At 31.5% G+C, this 27,860-nt stretch overlaps 1 protein-coding gene across 1 annotated transcript; it reads right to left on the bottom strand.

Moving 5' to 3' along the window:
* LOC111003632 (actin-binding Rho-activating protein) lies at positions 1-27,214 on the bottom strand. The gene is made up of 5 exons (XM_022274259.2): positions 27,065-27,214; positions 13,636-13,772; positions 7,324-7,501; positions 2,054-2,146; positions 1-1,302 (listed from the first exon to the last, which is right to left on the bottom strand). Exons 1-5 carry the CDS (start codon positions 27,119-27,121, stop codon positions 1,189-1,191), a joined length of 579 nt encoding a protein of 192 aa, XP_022129951.1. The 5' UTR covers positions 27,122-27,214; the 3' UTR covers positions 1-1,188.
* Positions 27,215-27,860: the final 646 nt, after the last annotated feature.

Below are 27,860 nucleotides of genomic sequence, written 5' to 3'. Positions count from 1 at the left end.
CAGTGTATTAAAAATATAATTCTTATTCGCTAACTCACCTATTTACAAAGTTGGCACTTGCAAACATTTCAATCAATTCCCTTGAGTATAAAACAAATTACATGATAACCTTATTGATCAATTATGATAACTTATAACGAAAAGTCATTAGACTTTGATTGACTAGTAATGAAAACAAGTTAGCAAAGGTTAATTTATCAATCGTAATTTTATCGGAATAGGGCTCTTATGGGCTAATAAAAAAGTAGAAGTTTCTCGTAGAAGAATCTTACTGATATAACTTCCTGGTAATTTTATTAATACAGAAACAAACCTTAGAGTAAGACCCATTCCTTAATAAGTTTTGCGATCAACATATGTGGAAATTCCTTCCATTCGATTAAAAATAGGGCATAAAACAGAACTATATAAACAAAACATGTTTATGCTAAAAATGACTATAATACTGTATAATTAAGAAAAATAATAGCTTTTCATTAAAAACACTACTTTTTTAAAAGTTATTACAAATAAATCCTTTTCGTATTTTTCTAATTATTGAAGAGGATGCAACGTTTATATATTTTTAAATACTTTTTATAACATATAAAATATAATATATATTGACTAGAATTTTAAATAAATCAATTGAAAAGTTCTAATAATATAGAATTCTTCAATCAATATATTAATATTAAATTTCTTGTTTATCTAAGCGTTGTTTTGTGTACTAAAATCAGAGTTCGTTTTCGCTTAAAATTTCAGATACTCAGAATACGAAGTCCCTTACGTCTACGAAATAGTTCCGTTTTTGTCACGACTCTGAATATTAAACGTTATAATATTATCGTTAATTTCTAAGTAACTGAAATTTGCGTATAGTAAATTAAGAGAATCGCCGTACTCAAGTCAAAGTTTTTTTTTTATAGAACAGATTTGGTGTGATATCAATATTTGATATACCACATATATAAGTACAACGTAGTTTGGTATACCTTGGATAAACAAATTAAAATCTTTATTCCACGTAATAAAGCTCTATTCAGCGCACCTGGTAATCCTATGAGCTCATAAGATCATTACCATGTGCGCAGAAACATTAATCATTCATTAGCATTAATTCCCAAATTATTCATTTCATTATTTTTAAAACAGCAAACAACACAAATTTTCATGAGAATTAGTCATTATTTACAATTCATTGTGCGTTTAATTTGGCATTGGTGAAACCGATCTTCTTGCTTGAAGTGCTTTGTTATCACAGTATGATCTGATATCTGCAATTGACTGCATTAGGAATACGGGAACATCATCGTCGCGTTTCTGAAAAAAAAAACCATATGAATATCAGTTTGAACCTTTGCTTAATTTTATCATCGTGCACTGTTTTAATTAAAGCCTAGCGTAGCGTTGAGCGTATTTCTCCTGCGTCGGTGTTAGCAGAGTACTTATCAGCAGATAAAAAAATAATGAATTTATAGTTCCTGATAGTTTTTAAAAAAGGTTCTGGACCTTTCAGTATTTAATACTGAGATTATCAGGAAATCGACATAAAAGTTGGATATTAAGAAAACTACACTGATCGAATACCGAAATCTGTGGCCAAGCCTTTACGGGGTTTTATGGAAAAGTGATCAATTGGTACCCAATAAATAAGGGAATAAAACGAGGCAATAGTAAAAATAGGCAGTTCCCATTGACTTGACGAATAAAAACCATAACTGGAAAAAGGAAAGCTCAGAGCAGAGCAGAGTGGAAAGAAATTGAGAAGGCCAACAGATGGGGTGTATTGTTATTTTATTATTATAATATTTCTATCAGTACTACGCTATGTATAGAGTAAAGCTAGTACGGAAGAAAATTTTATATTAAATATTACTATGCATTATTGGTCTTATAATGAATCATAAACAATTACTTCAGTAATGTTTTATCTTATTTATTTGCAAAGACACAATTCTGTATACATATTTCATTTATTTTAAGTTCAATTCAAATATACATTGAATTTAAAAGTGCCAACATTCAAGTTTAAGATAAATTTTGACAACCTTTCAAAGTGCCACCAACTTACTTGGAATAACACTTCGCCCTCGAAGTAAGTTAGATGATATTTTCTCGTCCTCAGCAAAATACCGACCAATTTATCGGATATTACCGTGTATATCTGAAAATTGAATTCTCTTAAAACATCTTAAGAATTTTTATTAAGAGCAGAAGAAGCACGTAACGTCTTTTCGAACTTCAACATTTTCAAAACTTTTGTTCCTCACAAGTAAACGATCTCTAAGCTATTGAGTGAGGTGCTTCTAAATCTTATTGCATATCAAATTCAATAAAACATAATATAACTTGAGTTCCTGTATTGGTTATTTAAACAATATTTTTCATTACTTTATTTACATAACTCCGAAAATACAGCTAACCAGGACTGTTGTGTTAATATTGTGATAAGCTGTATCCGTTAAATATTTTTTAAGCAAACATAATATTAATAATAAACGATCAGTCAGTATTACAAAACCTAAAAATATTTTTTAAACAAATATCAGTAATAACTTATATTTCCTCCCATTTCATAATATTATCGCATCCTATCATCGCAGATGTGGGTAATAATCCAAGAATATCTGAAACTATTCCAGTATTCTGTTAAATAAGTTGGCGGTTTCACGAAAGATTTGTTTCAAGTTAACAACTATAGATAAAATTTTCTGGGTTCTTAAATCATGAGCGTATCTAATTAAAAATATTTATTTACAGACGTTAGCGGGCAATGCCTAATTCGGTTTGGCGTGATGTTGCTAATTATGAGCGAATGGATGCCAAGTTTAATGTCGGAGTGATGTATGCCGACGGAAACGCAATGCTTTGTGACGTCAGTAGTGAATCAAACGCTTTTCATACTTGTTGTTAATAAATGAGGGCGGATGGAATGTTGCTCCTTGGTTTTTATTAGTTAATCATCGTCTATAGGTAGATAAATTATTAAATTGGATAAAATTAATTAAAACTATAGTATATTTAATATTCCTGTATTATCCAGTATCGCTATTTATAAAAATATTCTTACCCCCTCAACGCTCTATAAAAATTTGTTTACACTGTGGTCAACAGATAGTTTAGTTCTTTTGTGTTTTTTTAAAATAGATTACTATAATATAACACTGAGGTGTTTATTTAAATTTGCAGAAACGACTTTATTAAAAATCTAAATAAACTGTATAAAATTACGAATAGCGTAATTTTGACCTTAACCTTAAAGTAGAAAATATTTACAATCAAAATTTAAAACTGAAAGAAGATATTAACGTTTACAAAATCGATCGCAAGTATTTGTAATTCAGAGTAAAGAATCCGATATCACAAGATTGACTTCTCATGTTTCTATCAGTATTTTCACGTCAATGTATTATAAGAATGTTCACCCTCGAACCTTTACCCCCACAATATAAAATTAATAAAACGCAGAAAATTTAAAACTAATCTATATTAAATTTTTTGTTAAGATTTAAATTCGATTAAATTTTTCGTAGGTTTCATCATAAATAGAAATTTACCTATCGCTGACCAACTCAACTGATCTCTGAAAGAAGTTTTAATAAAATATATATACCATATCGTATCAAACATCGCTTTGTATTATTTATCATAATTAAATATCTAATTATAATAAATAAAACAACGCTACAAGATCGTCTTACAGCTCAGTAAAGTATCAGCTAAAAAATCTTTCTCTTTCGTCGTCTCGTTTAGAAAATGAAAAAACGGCTTAATGTAATGAAAGTTTCCAATACTTTTATTGTTTTTCGAAGTAATCTCCGTTCCCCTCTACATATCCTCGCATTCGATGGAACCACTGTGAAAAGCGGTGGGCCCATTCTACTTTAGGGAACTCTTCTTTTGCATTTTTGTACGCTTTCACCGCATTTACAGGGCTCATAAAGCGAGTACCTCGCTTGATATATATTATAATAATAATTTTATCTTTAGTTCTTGGGAATAAATGAATGTCGCAGAGTGCCAGGTCAGGACTGTATAGCGGAAGACTCATTATCTCAACACCTGCATAGTGAAATATTGAACAGTCTGTTTTGCGGAGTGTGAAATTCAAAAAAGTTTTCATTGGCAAAGTTTATAACTGGCCAGTCTTAAGTATTGTGAACGTGATTGAGTATACTACAATTCATTTTCGGGTTTGCTTGCCTCGATTCATTCAGATATGTCTTCTACTAAATTTACAATTACACTTTTTCGTCCGTCGCGTCGGTACCAAAATTATATAGATAATTCAAATTTAAAAAAAAGTACTGAATCTAAATATTCCATTAACGCTCCAATAATCTGTCACACTCCTATAATTAGATAAGAACAATTCTAAGAAATTTCAAGGTTTTGGGCTTTTCTTCGTGTGCTGGCGTCAAAGTACTTAAATTTTTGTCTTATTTTGTATTTGGTAGCTAGTGCTCCCGTGATAAGGTGTAAATGTAGTGTTAAATTACACGAGTTAGTATTATATTGAAAATAACTTCGTAACAAATTGCACTTTCAAAAATTAAATTTGTAAATAATTTTGCTCTGGAATTATTGACTCATGTTACGAATTTATTCCAAACGAATGACTTGATGAATTTATGGATAATTTTACAACTGAATTAAACGTATTTATTCATTTGGTTGATATTAATAATAGGAGGTTTCTGCAGTTAGTCTGTCTCCAAAGTACATTAACCGAAGGATTGAATTTGAAATCACTAGGACGTAATAATTTTATTTAGAATGACGTGAATGCTTAATTAATTAACACTAAGTTTTTCTTCGATTGCGTATTGTTGTCTGGGTTTGGATATAAAATTAATTTTAAATCAATGGAATTTTAATTATGGGACAAATAAAACTGTATGTGCGATACAACCCTTTATGTTTCTTTGGTATTTTTCGATACCTGACATGTGCCGTCGTATTTTGAACCTTAGAAGTTCTGGTTTTCTAAAGTGGCGATACTTATTTGTTGAGGAAAGCACTTATATAGAGCCTGAGCACTTGAGTAGCACCAGACCTAGAGGCCGATCCCTACTGGCTAGATCGAGTAAAGGTCCATATGGGTCTTACCATCACCCAGGCACAGAGACACAAAGGCGTATCGAGGACTGAGAAGAGTGGAGTTGTGCGGCGCCAACAACCTTCACAAATGAAGAGTGCAACTGAAGAAGTGCACTTGAACAAGGGAACAAAACCGAAGTTGCGAGAAAGAATACGCAAATTACATTTAAAGTTTTATACATTTTTCATTTAATCCCCTTTCATTACTTTTTGTTTTGCTGTTTAGTCACGTTATTATTCGTATCTAATTTAGCAAAAGGTCTTGAAATATTTTCCGCATGTATCACCGGAACACGTGCCAAGATCATTACTGTCAGTCGCATTGATCTGACGCTAAATAACCTGACAATGACTAATAAAATTAACGAATTTAACAAAAGAATATCGTTTAATGGCTAGGATACAATGCGAGGCGGAATATTTGCTACGTTATTATGAAACCGGCTTATAGGAATTTTCCTAGATATTTTGCGTTTCTATGCAAGAATTGTATTGAGTTTGTTAACCCATAATACACTCCGAGCGTCTTCAACTATGTTTACCCCGTCTGTTAAATTCATTATGAAGCTTATTTTACAAGAATATTGGTCGCTAAAGTTAATATTTATACATTGCTGTTGATAATGGTATGAACTATGTTATTGTAAATGTATATTTTAGCTATATGAAATCACTGTTGGTCAAGAGGCTTCAATGTAGGACTCTCACCCTGTATTTCATACGTTCGATCCCCGGCTCTGCACTACCAGACTTTCTGTATAACTTTTAAAAAATTTGACAACATTTGTCAGATGTGTCAAGGCTGATCACTATTGGGGTCAAGATCCATATTGGGTTGTAGCGTCAAACGATTATTAATTATCTTTTTGTCTGAAATATGACGTAAACCGAAGAGAAGAAGAATACATTCTCTTTTCCAAAAATCTGAATGAACGTAATGGATTTAAACCTAACTAAGCAGTACAGCAGGCCTAGACAAAAAAAAACGTTTTTGTGATCGTTAAATTGCAGACTCGGATAATTACTTTAATAATAATGAGAAAAATATATGGAAAAGAGCGTACCCATGCTAGTCGCATAGTATATGTATATATGTTATGGACAATCGATGTGTTCTAACTTTATATACCCCGCGGTTTCACTCGTGTAGATACAGACTATAGGTACATATGTTTTTCATTATAAAAATTCGTACATTTCATTATAAAAGGAATGTACAACATTTTTTGTTTTATCTATATTTTTATACATATTTTATGTTTTGTGCACGCGATGACAGATTTTTTATGTATAATTTTTCACTCCTTGGGTTATTATTGCATTTTTGTTAGGGATCTCAATTTTTTTTTAATATAGCCTATGTCAGTCAGTAAAAATGCAGCTTCCTCATTGTAAAAATAATTTTTGAAATCCATCCAGTAGTTTCTTTGTAAAGTTTACTTTATACAATATTAGTATAGATTCATATTAATAAACTTGAATACTGAAACAGAAATAGAACTGAGGAAGTTTATCATAAACACACGGATATTTTAAGGTGTATAATTCAATGCGCCAACGAATTTGTCACTCACAATTTTTGACATAAGGAATATTTATAGGTGCTAATGAGTTTCACTCGAGTGGATAATATTATTCAAATTATTCTAAAGACGTGTCCTGATTTCGTAAGACTAAACAAATAGAGAGTGTAAGCGAATTATCAATACTTATAATGATAAATAAGTTTTTAGGACCGGGTAAATTGTTTGGAATAAAATAATAGTTTAGCTGCAGACAAATAAATGCATGTATGTACGATCAAAGTCACAGTTAAAAATCATTTATTCATATAGGTAACACAATGTACACTTATGATCGTCAAATACATATATATTGAATGCTTCTATTTTTACATTTACTGCCAGTTCTCAAATCAAGGGCGTAGAACGGAAGAGAAGAATTGGCAATAAACTCTCCGCAACTGTATTTAATCGCCAAGTTTTATTTTCTCGGTTGTTACTAATATTATAATTATCAACTACTTTTATATATTAAAACTGAATCAATTAACCTTTGCCAGAGCTTTTACATGTCTGTTTATACATTTTATTATTTATATTTTTTCATTACATACTATTTTATTTTAGTTACAGTTGCATGCTATTTTGAGTTTCTTTTTGTTGATTTATTTTGCACTTCTTGTACCTGTGTAGGTGACTGTCAATTCAAGATTTAAACTTTTCAAGATTAAAAGCTTACCGTGAAAAGTTCCCCGAATGAGATAACTTTTGTAGCGCACTGAAGTTCCGGAGGAAGGAGACTTTTGCATGGTGATTTTCCGTACTCATTGATAATCTCGCAAAGTTCTTTCATCTCTGTACATACTCTGGCCTGTGCCTCTGCTCCTCTGGATTCCGTCTTTGATCCGGGGATTGGCCTAAAAAACATAATTATCATTAGTTTGTGGGTTTTTAATAGTAAAGTTTGTAAATCTACGTTTAAATCCGTGTATATAAAGGCGCGTGGTATTAAGCTAACATTTTGTTGAGTCATTAAAAAGTATTATTCAAAATATGTAACTTTCAAGGCAACCTTATTATTATTATAAAAATATATATTTATAAATCATGTTTTTCAGTTACTATAATAAAAAATAAGGATATAAATAAAGTATTTAAAATACTTATATAAAATAAGAATAATTGTTATAAAATGCCGTCGTTTAACACTTTTTTTAAACAATTTAAACAAAAATATTAACTTTTGAGGTTCCACCAAGATATTTGATATAATGTAGCTTATGTTTATGCACTATAGATTTTGATGGATTTTAATTGAAAGCCGCTAAGATCGCAGTAAAATGCGAGATTGACCCCGGTTTAGTAATTTTCACTCGGTTTTCTAATTGGCAAAGAGTATACAATATACATATACGACATATATATAAGACAACTTTTGTTGTTAATCAAGATTTATAATAATTTACCAAAAACATGAAAAGATCTTCCTAATAGAGTTTTTAAAAATCGACTTAATGTACTACTTTTCGATTAAAATGTATTATTCTACTAATTATAATTTGTGTGAAACAATATAATTAATATTAATTTGATGACGTAATAATATATTTTAATGTGTTGATAAAATAATATAAGTATTGACTATAATGATGTGACTCCTAATGTTTATAGCTTCTATGTTAAGTTTATTTGTAGAAAAAATTGCACGCTGTTATGTATTATTATTTATATAATGGATTCTCAAATGTGTGTTTTAAGTGATCTCCGAGAGATTGATAAAAATAATAAACCTAAAGTTAGTTGTTATTCTAAATTTATTAAAATTTGAAGAATGTAGTTTAACATACAATAAAAACATCTGAACGATTAAATTGTTTCACTAGAATAAATTCCAAAACTTTCAAGTAATTTAATTAATAATTTTCACTTGGAAAACTCCCTCCCTCGTACGAGAAAATAACGAAGTGAAATATCACGAATCACGTTTTGTAATTACTGGAGGTGAGATGGATGAATCTGTCAATTTGACGTGGGGAAAATATGGCAAATACTAGCCGAGTGAATCTTGATATAAAATCAAACCTAAATACCGAACAGTATTGGTCAGGTGAGTTGAATTTCCCTTATTCTTGAGGTCGTAGATTCGAACACTAATGAACATAATTTTAAATTTTTAACCAACGTATCGCGTGCTTTACAGCGTGCGTGGTCACGGTGATTGAAGACAAAGGCGTTAAATGTCAAAAAGTATCACAGCTGTAGAAAATATTGTATTATCTCTATTTATTTCTCCGAAGTTGGTATCGACTAAAAGATGTAGGGGTTGCTGCAGAGATTGCTCACGGTGTCCTCCATTTCCGCGGATTGTTCGCAATTTAAAATAATTACCTATAAGTTTAAATACAATAATACATAACTTTAATCCGTAAGAAAGTGTTTTTTTTTAATGTGTAATAGTTATGTTAATAAAAGACAATACTAATGAACAACTAATTAAATAACATTTAGATGTGCGTACATAATAATAATACCGTGGCTCCTACGGTGAAGGGAAACATCAGACGTTAACCGCAAGGCATAGAATGCTGAATTCTTACTTGCCTGTTAGAAAAAAACGATCACGAAAACGATTCAGTCTGGTGACCAAGAAACCTCAATACCAAGGGTTGAAGCGCCATTGGGCTTTTTAAAACTAATATGTGAATAATTAATTGATGCAACTGATTAACTAAGTAATATAATTAGTTATTATTCATAGACTCATCATATTTGGTATTAACCAATGTTACCTGAAAAACACGATAAACTTAAGCAATACTATCAAAAACCCACACATGTTTCGTAATTGTTTAACTAACCTAACTTAAACGCTTACATAAAATTGAATATTAATTTTAATTCGAATACATCAAAAAATAAATCCTAACCCACATTATAAAGATCTGCCTAAAGTATCAAGAATAATTAATTATCCTTTATGTTTGAACTTTAATATTAGTACATTGGCACATGTAAGAGTCGATATATTATAGATTTTAGATAATTTCAGATTTATACCAATAAAACATCAGGTTTTGTATTTTCTTATTAATCTATATTTTTCTAGCTGTAAACTCGTCAATACCAACAACCGAGGACACTTCAAAGCAATGTCACTACAACTTGATTGCTACATGTAAAATTGGAAAAAACCGAATCACTCTATCGGAGATAAAAACCGATATCTAAATAACAAGCAACAATCGACCCGCTACTGCAAATATAGGAGTGACATTCAAGTTGCTTAATTTCATATAAGCCTCTTAGATTTAATCAATCCTTACAAATTCATCACTTGTCCAAATCAGGGAAGTTAAATCATATTCAATTAATTGAAGTAAAGCTTTGAAATCCCGATAAGTCCATTTTTGGTAGACTCATTTCTGTGTAACATAAAATTAAATTAAATTCACGTCAGCAGAGTTTCGTTGCGTCGAAATTCTCACTAATTTCTTTGTTAATGGATACAATCACACAGTCAATGTTCTGTCTTAAGATAGATTTAACCGAATTAAGAATTAATTCTTTTAGTACTCTCATCGATTTCTTATTCGTTCTTCTCTTCAAATCTTGTATTATTTACCTTTAATTTCAATTTAAATTGTCGGCGTGTTGCCATATAAGATTAGTATCTTCGGCAAATGCCAATAATGCTGATCAATCTCCATTTTAATAAAACCTACTTTGTTCATCGATAGTAGATAGTTGCTTAAAAAATTCCTCCTTTTTTATTATAATTATGAATATAATAACATTTTTTTATTTATTTCCAACCTAAATCTCTTACCTAATATATATTTTTAATGGGTAAGCAACAAAAGTACTTACTACTTAACGCGGGGCATGGACATAGTTGTCGTTATAGAATTATTATGCTCATAACATTTTCAAAAAAATAATATGAAAATAAATTTTACCTAATGGTCATGTTTATACAGGTGGCCAAAAAGTCGTGGATCAAACGCAACTAGGGATTAGATCGATAGTCATCAGCTGCAAAAAATTGTTCTATGGAACGTCCTTCAGGTCAGCCCCTGCAGAGTAATGATTCATTTTGCGTTTTCATAAGAAAATTGACTTTTTTTAGTAATCAAAATAAAATAATGAAATTGAAAATCTAAATCATGTATCTTTTTAATAATATGTACTATATTGGTATGGTCGAGTCCTTTGTATATATACGTTTTGAATTTTTGTCCTAAAAAGAAATTAGAGGCTGTGATGTGAAAATGTAAAATACCTTTTCAGAATCCCTATTAAATGTGCCAAAACCTGTAATATAGAGTCACTTTTACGGTAGAGTATTTCTTTTCACAGTGGGATCCGAACTAAACAATAAGGTGTGATTTGAAAAAATTGTATATCGTATAACTTATTAATTTCAAAAATTTATGGTTATAAACAGCATGTCTGTGCCCCTAGTGAATATTATGAAAAATAAATTTATAACATTTTCTGGAATACAGTTGCAATCCAGATAATTTCTTATGAAGGTGCTTCCAACTATAGAACCGCTTAGTTTTAAATCCTCTTATTGAGGGAGAGAGGATTTCAAGATTAAAATTTACGTTTAACAAATAAATGTTTATTTATTTTTCATTGAACCTCCCTTTTGATTTTAGATAACATTTTCTTGAATAAAGTCAACATCCGGATTATTTGTTGTGACGGTGCTACTAACGATAGAATTGTATAGTTTCAAATCCTCTTATTATGAGGGAGAAAAGATTTCAAGGTTACAATTTACGTTTAAGAACTACATTTTTATTTAATGTTATATTATTATATTTATTAATCCTTATTATTATTATAAATTCGAAAAACAAGTTGCTTCTAAATCGTTGTCCTGGGTTCCAATTTTGGGAAAATTGTACTTTTTGCATTGTCATACGTACAATCAAGATCAGTTGTAAAACAAGTGCTTTTTTGTATCTAATGAGTTCCTCAAACTTCAACAGGTTTCAATATTTTTTATATGACCTGTTAAGTAACCACTCCCACTTGAAATAACCTATAATCAATGTTTTCTTACTTCTAAAGGATAGTATGTGTCGCCGTAACATGCAATTAAACAAGTGTTACGAACCTAGCAATTAATGCTTACAGTCGTCCAATCAATGTTCAATCAAGTTAGTATACCTTGCAACCTTCGCGTTTTGTTCCATTGGTACTGATAATCAGGGTTTAAACGCTCAACCATATGGTTGAGAATCGCATGTTGAAACACTAGTCCAATATTTCCTATTTTAAGAGTGCCAATATACAACGTCAATAGATCCTTAACATATAAACTTGTTGAAACTAAAAATATAAACGCAAAATTTTGTCCCTTCAAATTACCAATGTATATATTTATACGCAACCATATGGTATCTTCGCTTTCGGAACACTAACCTAATTAAAAGCGGATTTTTTCCAATGTTTATTTGAATCTTGCTACAATATTGGCATGAACAGATGTTCTTGAACAAATGAAAAACATTTTTGTAGTCTTGAAAAAAATATTTTTTCTATTGTATGTTATTGTTTTAGGACAAAGCAAAGAATATCTAGATGGAAAATGGAGTTACAATATATACGAGTATTTTACCTACTTCTAATCTTAACAATATATTTAATTATTTTCCTTTAAAATTTCGAATAACATACGATTTCTTGTGATTAATGATTTTAATATAAAATTATTTGCCAATAAATTCGTGTACATTTCTATGGCTTTTATTTTGTTTTTGTAATAAGGAATGTGGGTCACCTTGTATTAAATGCTTATTAAATTTAAACGTTCTTTATATGATAATTAACAATTTAATATGGTTACGAAACCATATTAAAGGTAACCAAACCATAATAAAAAACATTCATTATACGTATAAATAACGAAGGAAAGAGCAAAAAAGTTGCATCAATTACTCCTCCATCGACATTAAATGAATAATTAAAATAAACAAACGGTTCACTCCCGTAGCATATGGGGTATTTCATGGACATGCGACCATTAAAAAGTTTGTCTAAATAATCGATATTTATAAAATGGTCAATATTTTCGTTTTCACACTTATTACATAAACGTCGATCATGATTTTGAATAATTTTTCTTCTTACTTCAAAAATCTCAACTGTACTCATGGCACATGACAAAAGCTGGCTAGATTTTGAGGTATCACGTTTCAAAACTCAGACAATCTGGCACATTTCTAGTTTAATAATAAAAGTTTCAAGAACGAAAATGCCAAGGTTTAAAGTTGTAACGGGCAAAGGGTAAACAATTATTTTTTTAACAATTATAATTATAATAAACAATTATTTACCCTTTGCCCGTTTTAGAACATTGTTGAGCAGTTAGTTTTAGTTTAGAAATGAGTGGGCGTTTTTTTTTGGAAATGGAAGTTTATACTTTATGGTATATAATATATTACGTAAATACATGACATTGCTTGGGAATATGGCAGATGTACTGTCTGATGTCGGATGTGTTATGAAATCTTTACATCTTTATATTGATTTAATTAATCTTCCATACGGTTATTTAGGAAGTTACAAATAAACATAAAATATTATATAGATAGTCGCATATTACAATTTCATAATTGAAAACCTTGACTATTACTGTATGAGCAGCGATGGCTGTAGCGTGCGCCCCTTATACCTGAGGTTGCGGGTTCGATCGTCGCATGTACGTATTTAATATTCGCTCTAAGGGTGAAGGAAAACATCACAAAGAAACCGGCTTGCCTTAGACTTGAAAAGACTACGGCGTTGAGAGTGATCACCTACATGCAAATTAGATTGACAACTGATCATGAAACAGACACAGAAATGTAAAGCCCGTACCTAAAAAGGTTTTAGCGCCATTGCTTGATTAATTTATTTGGTAAGTAGAAAAGACTTTCATGCCTTCTCATTAGTTACAGAATTAACAACATGAGATGATAGCTGATAAATAAATGCGAAATTCTAAATTATTACATACTACAAAACACACCAATTGTATACGACCTAAGTAATAACTCACTTGCCATATTCATCCTTTGAGAATGTGGGTTTGTGGTTCTTGTCGAAGCTGCCGCTGAATGCCGTTATTTTCTGTAGGTCTGTGTGCGCCTGCGCTTTTGTGTCGAACGCCGAAATCAAGTCCGTTAAAGAAGAACTCTGTAAGAGATAGATTTATGTATAATTGTTTAATGAATCAGATGAGACTCAGCAATGAGGCTTTAAAAGATACCTTGTAGATCCTAGTACAGACTGAGACATTTTTAACTTGTAGAATTAGTTGATTAACATGCCACTCAATAGCTGGCAGTAATTGAGTCTAAAGACGCGGTATTTATGTATGTAACAAACATTACATATTGGTGACTATTTCTTCAATTAAATGAGTGTAGATTTAGATGCCCAGGGCCGCTCCAGGCCCGACTCAACGACCGTCCCGCCGTTAAGCGAGGCGCGATCAAGACAACACACCCCGCAAGCCTTTGGGAGTAACGAGATTCCCGGCGCCATCCGCGGGTTCAAAGCGAGATTTTATTCACAAGAAACAAAAGTAATTAAATGAGTTTCTGTGCTCATGGACTCATCAGAGAGTTTGGAAAGTAATTATTCACCATTCATTACTAAAATACCAATAAACTTAGTCTTAAGTTGTAACTCGCAGTCAAAGTCAAATTTTTTGTCAAATTTACGAGTTACTAAAGCCATTTATAAAATGAAATAAGTTCTCTATAAATCCAATCAGAACATAAAAAAGGTCTGAGAGTTCTTTAATTAAAGATAATTTAATGGACGACTCGAGATACAAAAGGATGCATTTAAAAGTAATACAAAAGTCTGTCTCACTTTAAATATTAATTTCTGTGTAAAACCTTTAGAATCACGTTGTTAAGACATATTAAAATCTTTTGGTGGATTAGAATTTACAACGAAATACAAAATGAGAGCATGTCTGGGTTGACTGTGATTGGTGTATTTTGCGTTTAATCTAATTCAAAGAAAAGACGCATGACGACGTGTGTCATTAGACTAGACATACCATTATTTAAACACAATTATAAACGTGGTTTAGTGTAGTCTTATGTTATTGAAAATCAATAGTATGTGTAAAAATTGAAACTGAATTATTTTTTAAGTATTTTTAGAAAGTCCTGGAAATTGGAAATTAATGTAAAAACAATTAATTTCCAAGCTTATTCCATAAAATATTTTTTCAAGGAAAAAAGAGTGGCCGCACTACGGGATTTTGTCGCGGCAGATGAAACTTCAAATGCATGTACTAGAGTAAAACTGTGAATAGTTTTTATCTGTGAATACAGAAAGTGTAGTGTATGTGATGTTTCACAAAGTTTCTGTAACAATATTAATAAAAACAAATATGTTACGACACATATACATATATAGTCCATTCAAGGTCCAATTCAAGGTGCTAAAATTATAAATTATAATTATGAAATAAAATATGTTTTAAAATTTTATTTTAAATATATTTCAATAAGGGATATGTCTTTAGATATTTATGGAAATAAATTATGCTAATAGTTAGTGCATGTTCATCTTTGATTAAATTATACGCGTCTTAAATGCGTGATCAGTAGTGCGGCCTCAATAAATCACTTAGATTAAATATAGTTTAGAAGGTACCAAAGGGAAGAAGAAGAAGAACGAGCGCTACAAAAGGTAAAGGATATAAGACAAAGCCATGGCTGTAGAAACTTTGAAAGAAGCTCCACCTCCAAGGCCCTTAAAGGGGTTCCGATCAATAGTACCGAAGGAAGTCAGAATATTGAGAAAAAATTATATATAACAAATCTAAACTATATTCAACATTTGTAAATATTGGAAATGGACGGCCTTTATTATTATTAATTATTTTTGGATCAGTACTAAGCTAACTAACTAAGTCGTATGTGTATGAATGTGGTGCAATCAAATAACGGTTATTCATAAAAACAATAATAAAACAAATTATCGCGGTTATCATGTCAAATCATCATATCAAAATCTAAATTTCAGTAACTGTTTTATATTATTTGTCTTTATTGTAAGGTAAAAAGTGTGATCATCTATATAATCACCAATCACGATTTCTTCGTTGCATTCTGTGTACATTCATAAATTTTTCACAAACTGGACTATGTAGAAAATCAATTTGTAATTAGCTGAGGGTCAAACCAACGAGCTCAAGGCTAGAGCCCTACCTGCAATTCCTGTTGAAGCGCGTAGAAAGAAAACCGGTAAAAAAAATCAGTACAAAGAATTTAATATTATCGTATCGGTGTACATTCAAATAAATATATTCAACATTCCACATCCTCTGTTTCTATTAATACATCGCCTTGTATGATGAAAATTCCATATGGTATGATTTACGACGATCGACCTTGCCAACAGCTGTCCCTAACAGGATCTCAGAATCGTGCGCAGTCTTTGTTAGCGATGAAAGAAATCTGCCACTTGCCAATGTGATTCATATAAACCTATTATTTAACAACGCGCTATTATTAGAAAAGCTTTGTTTGTGCGTAGATGTGGCGACGGACGGAAGAATCCGGGACTAATTATTATTTATAGGACCGGCCATACCGTGAGATTTTAAAACGATTGTCAAAACAATTGCGCGCTCTCCGTTCGACTTTGATTTAGTTTCGTATTACTTCGACGTCCGTTGTTCAACAACTGAGCGTTTTTCAATACAGTTTTTGCGCACCACCACTATGTGGAAACGGCTGCCCAACGCTGTATATTCGAACTAATTCGACTTAGGGTCTTTCAAGAAACAAACGTACCAATTTATAAAAGGCGGGCATTGCTAGAATTCTGGTAATGTGAGTGTTTATCACTTAACTTCAGGTGCCCGTTTACATTAAAAAAGTCAACTGCAATCGTCTTTTTTCGTTTTCATATTAGCCACATATTATTTCAAAAATGTTTGTACATAGTTGATCTCATTACAAGATAAAATCTGACCCGGCTAAGACTAGAGATTGCTTGTGAAAGTCCGTCTTCTTAATACTATTAATTTTTATCGTCCCTACCCGGGATATACAATATATATCTTGATTATCCGGATAACTTGATTTGGTAGATGTGATAATATGAGTATAATATCTACGCTTACTAACGAAGCGTGATAAAGGTTTAAAATAAAGCTGTATCCAGAAATATAAAAATAATTAAAACGAGGACATAACACTAGACAATAATAACATTCTAATTAAAGCGTATGACCAACCTGAACTCCTGATATGGAAATTGTATTCGTTTTTAAACAAACTCCCAAGCGAAATTAGAGAATTATCAATTAATAACTACAAAGCTTTCATAAAAGTAAATAAATCAATAAAGCTGTTTTATGAATTTGATTAATATTTAAATGATCATATTGATTTGCTCCAGTTTAAACAATTCGTATGACTCAAAACTTAGCGATTAAAAAAGCGACGCAGTGTTTTGCCAGTTCTTATTGCTCGCTCTACGCCATTGACTTGCGAAATAAATGTAATTTTAGAATTTAACTTCTTTTTTCATAAGTGTACTTGTTTACCTACGTACATATATAAGAATAAAGTAATTTTGACTTTGACGTCAACATTTAAATTGTTATGCAAATTATAAAAATAAATTTAAACGTTAGGGCGGAAAAGGTACGCCATAATTTTATAGTATATGTAGCCATACTATACCATAAATCAAAATATTATAATTATAATATTTATCAAACAAATCCTTTGATATAAATCTGCCTAAGGCCTTCATGGTCGGTAATTTGTCACAACTAATCCCCAAAGGTGATTTATATACGCCTAACAAACGCGTACCTAAAACTATTTTTCATACTTTCCCTTACAAGCAAAGTGATATAATTTATTTTGTAATATTTTTTATTAGCGGCCACGAGATTTCGCATGGACACGTATTGGTAGGGGAGCCCACGATGCTAAATGGGGATTTACTCGAGCGTCGTGGAGACCTATTGGGTTGCAAAGCTTAGATGATAAGAAGAAAAATGTTATATGATATATACCTTTTCATCGGTGGGGAAAGCGGCTATAGATGTTTAAATATGTAAAAAAAAAACTGTTGCATGGACATACTCGAGCGCGTCAGATATTGATAGCATCAATGTCCTACGTATTTTTAATAATGTACGTATGTTAATCTGATCATTTGCATGATGGGGGTGGTTGTACGTAAGGGTTAAAAATTAAAAAAAAAAAAATTTAATCGAGCGCGTCAGGTTTTCTAAGGGGGTGTTAAGTGCACCAAAACAAAAGCTCTCATTCAATAATCTGACGATTTCGATCTGACGCAAACTCGCAGCCATTATTATAATGTGCAAAAAAAATTCGCCATTTTGAAATACTCGAGCGCGTCAGATTAAGATATATATGGTTCAGATTTATATTCCAAACGTACTGTCTCATAATCTGACGATTATCTAGAGGGATTTGCCTGATCTGACAAAAAAAATATTAGAAAAACGGTTCACCCTAAAGGCCATCCCTGCAATTCCATTCCTGGGCGCTTAAAATTGTACTTATGAGCTTGCTGAGTTCAAAGAAATAATATTTCTATGCGTTTGAGTCTCCCAGCTCGAAAGTCTGATAGAAGTCTCATAGAACACTATTTTTGAAATTTTCAAACCCCAATAACTTTTGAATGGATCAAGCAATTTTCCCGCAGTTGACGGCGATCGACGCATTTTTTAACCCCTTATTATTTAATTTCATCAAAAACGATAATCCGATATGAAATGTCGAAGTTATGTGATAGAAACACTTTTTTCGGTTTTCTTTCGTTCACGATATCTCTCGAACGAATCAACCGATTTTGACCAGTTTAGTGGCGATCGACGTCGTTTTTCAAGCTTAAAGGTGGATTAGTTTTTCGAAGTTGATGGATAAAGCCGTTTAAAGGTTATTGCAAAAAAACACTTTCAAAAAAACAAATTGTTATTTTTTTAGATTTTTCAAAATTTCTCAAAATCTATCGGTCCGAATCGGTTCAAATTCACATGAAATCTAATTTTGAGGGAAACGCGGAAAAGGAAATGTAGGCATCACGCAGCTGCACGCGTTTATCGCACGAACTTTATCGACGAAATTTTGTTATTTCGGCTTGCGGAAATCGTCAGATTATATATTTTTCAATATACTTGAATTATTTCATTCAAAATAAAAACAAAATTAGCTGCGCTCGAGAATGTCAAGATGACGTTTTTTTTTTACAACTTTGCTGCCCTCCCCTCTCTTTACGTCACTCTCAAATTGTCAGATTAGTGGAATATACATATCGGCGCAAATTTATATATTGTTACGAAAAATATTAATAATGTTTGGGATTCATATTTTTTGATAGTCTGTAGTAATTTTATAGTCTTTATTATTTATGTTACAGCAATGGCGTGTTAGTGTCAGCTGCCACTGTCGTTATCATTTAATGACATCGAAGTCAAATCTGTTTATAACCGTTAATATGACTAGTTCATTTAACTTGTCTATTTTGCTAGATCTTATAATTAATCACTATCAATAATTAAGACTCCATAGTCATAATTATTATTATGGAAAGTTATTTATCATAATTTTAAATATTAGAGACTTAATAACAATAAATATTAAAGTAATCTTTGACACTCGTTCTTATGACTCTGTTTGACTCTGTGGTCTATTCGGGTTCGGTCGTGGAACGAGTACCCGAAATGTTACGAAGCTTGTTTATTACAAATTCTGGTTGTTATAAATACAGGAACTGATTGGTGCGAGCCTCAGTTCGATTGAGCGGTCGAACCAAGCAGAAGCCTTTAAAGTGTAGACTCTAATGTCGAAATTAAATGGCAGATGCCAACAAACTAATCTATGACACCAGTATAACTGACGTCATTATCTTCAATAATTTAATGACAGCTTTAATTAATCTGGATTCGTTATTTACAGGTGCTTCGCGCCGACATACACTTTTTATAATGTGATTAACTCACACTACCTTAATCTGACGCGCTCGAGAATGTCTGATGATCAATTTTTTTTTACTAATCTGATCCTGTATCCTTCACGGGCGGACTTATATATGGGCCTCATATTTGGTGGAGGTACTTAACCGGGTACAAGGTATCCCCTGTATATTAATCTGCCGCGCTTGAGTAAATCCCGAAATCCCCTCTTGGGCTCCCCTACTATATGTGTAGTTCAAGATTAGAAGAACTAGGTAAAGATTAATATTTAAATATTTTGTTTCTGTTAAGTATGTTTTTTTTGTTTTCCCTATTTTATTATTTGTAATATGTATTTTTGCACTTCTTGCCTACCTTATGTAGTATATTCATAGTGGTTTTTTCCTTTACTCACAGTGGTTGTCTGGAAGAAATCGCTCTAAAGCGATAAGGCCGCCAGTTGCTTGTCATTAAATTATGTTTAATATTTTCCTTTTATGTAATGCAACGAAGTGTTAATAAATAATAAATAAATATTAATTTTTACCTAGGACTTTGTAAGAGCAAAAAAGTTCATTTAAGATTGAAATGTATAATTTTCTTACCTTTTTTATGGAATACCTTTTTTAGTCACCTAGATTACTCATTTTATTAATATACCCCAAATCAACTTATTTAAAATGTTTTTATTGTTGCACAGTGTTAAACAGTGTCACACAACTTAAACGTACACAAGGAATAATATTTTTATTTGTCGCTTAGGTATTTCTTTAATATCACCCTAAGAAGCATATTTGAAATGTTTTTTCGTTTATTAAATCTTGGCAAAAATACGTATGTAAATTGATATTGCTTGGCAAACCCACTCACTCATTAGGCTGAAAGAAAATTGAAGAAAATGTGGAAACTCAGTGATTTACGTAAGCCTCCGCGTGGTAATTTGTCTTTGTTGACTCAGAAAATTGTTAAGTCAAAGTTGATAGGGCTTCACGACCCTATTTCACATTAATCACTACGATTTAAGACGCAAATTAATTGTAATTTTGCACCCTTTTGGAATGAACGATATTAATATTGAACTGCTTTTACAAACAAACAAACAAATATAAATATAGGTAACATAATGAACGTCAAAAAAAAGAAATATACATTAAATTAAATGATTCTAATTTTACATTTACTGCCAGTTCTCAAAGGGCGTAGAACGGAAGAGAAGAACTGGAAATAAACTCCCCGCCACTCCTTTTAATCGCCAAGTTTTTTTTACACAATGTTTTTAAGGAGCTGCAACCATTACACCATGTTCCATATGACATCTTAAGTAATAAAGAATAATAAAATAAATTAAAAACAAAGATTTGTCCACTATCAGCAGGATGCATGGTGAAATAGGAGCACGCACTTACATACTCGTGAGAACAACACGCAAATACGTAGTATAAACAACCAAATATCACCGCATACACGAATTCATGTACGACCAGTCACCACAATTAGTAGCACCCGTTCACGAGTATGACGCATGGCCAGTCATCTGGCCAAAATGCCACTGGTGCTACCTTGCTACTACTTGGCCTCAGATTTATGTTTCGTGGTCATTATTAACATAATGAATACGAAACAAATCTGTTTAGTATTCGTATTGTACTAAATTTTTTCTTCGTATTCGGTAATTTTGTTTATTCTTCTAGGCAAGTAGCCCTCTGTGTTGACAAACTTCGTCGCGTTTGGAACTGCATGCCGGTGCCTCACAATGATTGTTTTTACTGTACGAAAGAGTGTTAAATGCGCACATAGAAAGTCTATTCCAGCTGTGGTTCGAACCGACGACCTCAGGGAAATGAGTGACACAACTTGAGGACAACAATTTTTTTTTAATAACTCAATATTTTTTCATTTTGACTATTAATAATAAATTAATACCTAATTTTTGTCGATCTCATCGGATGTGTCTACGAGATTTAGTGATCAAATGCTCCTAAATTATATTTAAAAAAAATTTCGTGTTATTAGTGTATCTTACGAACCTCGGACTTCAACCTGCGTGTTCCATGTTGCAGATGAACTATCGCCACTTTAACCAATTTGTTTCACAATTTAGACAAAAATGTATATTCTATGATATTAAACCGCCATAAACATTTGGTTTATCTAATACCGTTGTGTTGCTTGCTTGTTTATTATAGCATTTGAAACTGTTTAGAGCGGATTGTGGTTAGACTCCTTGACTTAATACAACTGAGGTAGTACTTGTGACTTATCAACAATTCACTTTGTTTTATACACAGATAAAGCTACACAATGTACTATATTACTATATACATATATTAAAAACTTTTTAACAAATTTAGGCAATAAATAACTCAGTTATTATCTGATGTAAAACGCAAGGTCATAATTTATAAATTTAAAACAATAATAATCCAAATGGCGAAAGAATTATAACGTTTCTTTCATTTTAATTAGAGCCTTTTCTTTAAGACATCTCATTTAACATTAAGATTTTGAGGTTTGGCACATGCTCACAATTACGAATTATCTATGGCTAATATCAATTAACATTTTATTTATTCCTAGGAATGTAATAAATCGTCTAGATTAAAAAGCCGTAAGACCTAAATTATCACATTTAATACGTAATGATTCTATTCTTATTATATACCACAAAGGAGAAGCTGCTGGCATATTCAATACTAAAACAATGTTTTTATCTCTTAAGAGTTTTAAAGACAAATCCTTTGAAAAATTAACTTCATTTATCTGAGCTTTGATGCTTCAAACTGAATAAAAATGTTAAATAAAATTTTACGGAACAGTACACACTGTTATTATGCATCAATTTAATATTCTATAAGTCTATACAATTTACTCTAATTTAAATAAGTGAGCTGAAAATTTCGTAAAAATTAGTTCAAAACCAGTTAACAACAACTAACAACCAACAACTAACAACAAATTAAAAGCCGCACTCGGGGCAAAACAAAATCAAAGTCTGACAACGATAAAAAACCGCCTTCACCGGCTTCATCAGTACACCTGATGTAAGCTAAGACATTTTTATTTTTTGTAATAATTATGCCTGTCCTGTCCGGTTTTTGTTAAAATTCATTTCTATTATTGATTTTTTCATGATTTTTACATGAATTGTCCTGTATCAGCATTACAAATAAATTCAAATTCAAAATCATTTATTCATGTTGGTAACATAATGAACGTCATAAAAAGAAATTTAATGTATTCAAATGCTTCTAATTTTACATTTACCACGAGTTCTCAAACGCTTACCAAAGTTAGATTTCTCTTTATCTTATTTCTATATTACGATATGGTATGTGGTAATTGATTAAATTTGTGCTTCGAAAGTAAAATGAAGTAATATCATATATTACTTCATCGGCGCTGAATAAATTTTCCTCATATCTAATAAAAATATAATGCCTCCAAAAAACTACGACCTACATTTACATTTTCACGATGACTCACTTTTTATTTCTAATGCGATTAAAATTAATTTAAAATAAATGTTTTCGAAGCCGTTTAAAACATTATAATCCTTATCCAAATAAACACGTTACTCATAAATATTTAATTTTAAACAAACATGCCCTTGACATCAAATGAATTTAATATCATCGGACACATCATACTTTTAAAATAACGTCACAACCAAAATTATAATCATGTACCACGCATGCATTTATGATTGAAGACATTATAAGATTAGCTATTTACATAGCTAACGCTAGATTAAGGAAGCCCAGAGCATACAATAACTTTTTTAGCTTAAGCCCTGTCGCAGCCAACTTCAGTGTTTAACTAGCTTAGCTTAGCTTAGCTTCAAAATAGTGTTTAACTAGCTTAGCTTGTTTAACTAGATGCCTGTTGTTCAAACAGCTAGGTAAATGAATTGGATCGATGATGTTTTATTACTTGCCTGGCCAGTTGACTGTTAATTTAAATTTAATTCGACTTTCTGCCACTCTTAAATACGAGTTTCGAGTTTCGAAACGAAACTTCTCAAACTGTCAATATGGCATCGGTAAACCACAACTTTGATATTGTTTTCAAAGTTTATGGAGTTTTCCATACATTTCAAGTGCAATGAAAGAGTGTAGAGTTATGATGAGTCATAAATGCTACGGCTGAATATATTTCAGGTCGCTAGTTAAACGACACCGTTTAGTTAAACGACTAGGAGGTTAATTGACTGTGACAGATCTTTTACAATAATTTGTATTTGTGTCAATTTGTGAAAACTCATAAGTAATTAATTCAAATTCAAAATCATTTCTTCATTTAGGTGTCATAATTTACACTTACGAACGTTATTAAAGAAATATATGTTTATTGCTTCTAATTTTACAAATCCTCCGCCAATTTTTTGATTTACAAGATTTTTGAAAGGTGCTACAAGCATTTCACCATGTTCCACATGACATCTTTAAGTAATTAAATTTATATAGATTTATATGAGTAATAATAACATACAAAGATTTGTCCACCATCAGCAGTAGACATGGTGGAATAGAAACAATCACTTACATTCTCGTGAGGACAACACATGCAAAGTACAAAGCATAGTCTAAATAACTAACATCACCGCTTCATCATATTACTTTCGTCTTCCCCAGTAAAACAGAGTTTGGTTAATGTCATATACAAGGTCCAGATACTTTATTTTATTATGTAATATAGAGGTAAATAAACCTTTAAGCGTTCATGTATCTCAATGAGCTTTAGATTAAAAAGAGAAAATCTTGAACTGTCGACCTTGTCGGTGTTAATAAACTCTATACGGAAGGTTTCATTAAAATTTAAATTTTGTCAACAGCTTCCGTTAATTGTCCTGAAAGCTTGCGTATATTAAAAGGCTCGGCTACGAGCTTACTCAATTTTAAAATGGAAACTTATTACACGATTTAAGTGCTCGAATTATCGCAGATAATAGGCATTTTACGAATTTATCGAACATTTTAAAATATAAAAATATTATTCTGAAGCATATCAGAAAGCGTTCAGTTTTTATTTATGATTTATATATATGACAAATACGAACTATCACGGTCCAAATGGAAATAAATAAATATCAATACTGAATTCTGACACAAAGAGATTGTAATGAATATTTACAGCGACTCATGTTGGTTACGTAGGAAGAGATTTTTAAATATAAATTTGCCGTTACTACAAAAACGCCCACAAAACCTTCGATGTCAGTTATTATTGAACGATGTGTGACCACAGATTTTTTTTAATTATAGATATTTATTTATTTATTGATAAATAAATATATAGTTAAAAGAATGAAATATTTGTACGTTCACATTTAAATGTGGGTGTGAAAGCCCTAAAAAGTAAATAATCCTATTCGAGAAAATAAGCCGATTACACCATCACTGCCGAGTTTGAGGATCAATGTTAATATGATCCATGTTAACGATAATAATATACAATTTCAATAAATATTTATAATCCCACTTCAGTCTCAAGTGTGCCGGGTTTTAAAATGGTTTAAAAAGAATTTATTCATAATAACATAAAATAAACATAACCTAATAAACACAAAAGAAATATTTCCGAACCAATTCAACTTAGGGTCCTTCAAGAAAAGAGCGTACAAATTCTTAAAAGGCCGGCAACGCACTCGCCAATCATCTAGCATCGAGAGTGTCCATGGGCGTCGGTATCACTCAGGTGAACCTCCTGCCCGTTTACCCCCTGTTCTATAAAAAAATAAATATATATAAAGATTGAGCCATGACATTGAAGAAATCCAAAGATTTTTCCTTAATATAATGAAAATAATAGGAGAAAGAAAAAAATTTAGTATTAAAAAGGCCCAGGAACAGTACAAGAGAACCCACATCTACGGAATGTAAACACTTGTTTATTTCAGTTGGGTCAAGGATTGACGCGAGCATTCTTGTTTTATGACGTTAGCCGTGGCGGAGGTTGAATTAGTACCGGGAATGTATGATTGAAATTCCTTTTCATATTTCATGCGGCTGATTAGTCCGCAAAGTAAGTCCATTAATAACATGCTTAGTGAAAACTAAATAATTTGTTACCTATACCTCAAAATTTTCTACAAAATAGGTGACAAAGTTACATCTCAAGAGAATCTAATAAGTCCTATGCCTTTTAATGACGCGTGACTTTGGTTGATATATTTCACAGTGTTTACTAAACACGAAATTGTGTACAAAAAATCCTGAAGGTTCCAATTTAATAAACGCTTAACAATGCTCCCGCTTTTTAGTAAAATTAACTGTCCGTTGTAAAGCCGTTTTATTTGCACTAAGGGTCTGTTTCACAATGTCCGGATAAGTTCCAAATAAGCTATTTATTACTTATTGGCAGAATAAACAGTATTTTTGCGTTTCACGACTGTCAGAAAGCGCTATTCGTCATGAAACGCGAAGCATCTGATTTGGAACTTTTATCTTTCGAATAATTTATGTGTTGCATATCTATTTGGTACTTTATCCATACAGTGTGAAACAGGAGCTTAAAGTACTTTGAAAGAATTTTAACAGCTTGAAAGACGCAAAAGTCTAAAGTTTGAAAGGCAATGTAGACCATGATAAAAGTTTCAGATTTTAATGGTTGAATATAATGAAATGTTACTACTTCGATGAAGTAAAACAACATACAAAATGTTGCCGCATTTTATTTGCTAATACACACCTATGCTAACAATGCTAACGTTTTTCTTTTGATTCGTTTTACCGCCAACAAGAATACAACACAATTTATTACATTGCACATGTCACGTATTAAGTAATCTATTTGAGGTTTTCTATAAGTTTCAATTCTTGGATTTTTGGAAATTAAATATCTTGTTTAAAACACATAACAGTATAGAATACAGAATGATTATGCTGCAAAATATATGTAACAAAAGACTCGGTAAAAGTAAAAAATCTAATTTTCAATCAACCATATTTTTGTATAATAAATATATATACAATCAAAAATAAATCAATTCTAAAATTTGATACGTTATCATACCATACCGTCATGTTATTTTTTACTTTGATGCTGCGGACAGCTTAAAAGCCTGTCAACTCTATACAGGTCCTTTTGGAAATTAGAGTGAAAGGAAGTACCAGCGTTTAGGAAAGTTACGTATTATTCAATTAATAAACAAATAGTTTGATTATAACGCACGTACAAATGGTAATATGAAAACTTCGCGTTCCGCTCTTAATCCAAATAGAGACCTTAAAGTTTTTTCATAATAAGTGTTTAAGTATCACTGAATCTCCAAACACTTGTTGAACTTTGTTGGAGTTCATCGCCAACAACGTAGATTATTCCATTTTTAAAAAAGATTAAATTTTTACCTTAAACTTTGGCAGCATTTCCTCGCTGATTGCGATACTTATTTAGTCTGGGAACTGTCTTTAAGAGGGATATTAATGCAATAACAAAATAACCGTTTAACTTCTTGTTGACTGTTACATCGTTTTAATCCGATTAATTTCTATTAAAACTTATATAATCAATGAAGCCTTACCCGCGACCGGCGTCGTATCGAATCATCGCTAGGTATTGTCAGGAAATTTCCACTCATTTTCAGATCACAACACTACAAGACGTGTACACAGAGTAACGATGAATCTTGAAATGCTGTGGAGGGTTCATGAATGGATGACGTTTTTAAATAGCTCGCGTGGCCTCGGTAGTGACGATGTAACGTAACGTAGGAGTGTCTACGTTCCAAGATCATTTAAATAGATTGTTTGATCATGTGTTGGAATTTTGTGAAAGGGCTTCGTGAATCACAGGGAATGTTTTGAAAGGAATAATGCCCTCTGGATTGTCGTGTATTGTGGGTACAAAAAAACTCAATCGAACTAAATATATTTGATAATTTTATATAATAGGGGGCAGGAGGATCATCTGATGTTTATTCGCGCCGCCTCCAAGTGTTTTTGTATTCTGCCTTCGAACACTCTCCATGGTAATGATGCCATTATGCGGTAGAAGATGTATAGAGACCCCAGATCTGTACGCAACGCCAAGGGATCAAGAGGCCCGCAAAGTGATGGACGTCGATAAGTTTACATCGTTAGCTACTAACGTTCAGTAGGTAACAACACTTGGTTTTTTTTCGTATCGTATCGTGCGCTAAATGTTTTATAAAACTGTGAACCTGTGACTATTGTAAATATTACAACTGTGAAGTATATTGAAAGATATTTTAAGTACTAGTCGCATTACCGTAACTTGTAATAACAAGTGATTTGTGTAATAGAATTAAGAAAACAAACGGTATTTGTTTTTCCTTGATAAATGGACTTGAATCATGG

The sequence above is a fragment of the Pieris rapae genome, chromosome 5, assembly GCF_905147795.1.
Source record: "Pieris rapae chromosome 5, ilPieRapa1.1, whole genome shotgun sequence".
NCBI classification, from domain to species: domain Eukaryota; kingdom Metazoa; phylum Arthropoda; class Insecta; order Lepidoptera; family Pieridae; genus Pieris; species Pieris rapae.
Note: the sequence above shows the minus strand (reverse complement) of the source record. Positions and strands in the feature narration are given on the sequence as shown.

Excerpts from the sequence above, each read along its gene's own strand:
- LOC111003632 (XM_022274259.2), bottom strand. The coding sequence starts at position 27,121 with ATGAGTGGAAATTTCCTGACAATACCTAGCGATGATTCGATACGACGC. Across the intron at positions 7,502-13,635 it reads TCAAAGGATGAATATGGCAA|GCCAATCCCCGGATCAAAGA; the intron begins GTGAGTTATTAC and ends TATGTTTTTTAG. Across the intron at positions 2,147-7,323 it reads CATTCGGGGAACTTTTCACG|ATATACACGGTAATATCCGA; the intron begins GTAAGCTTTTAA and ends TTCAATTTTCAG.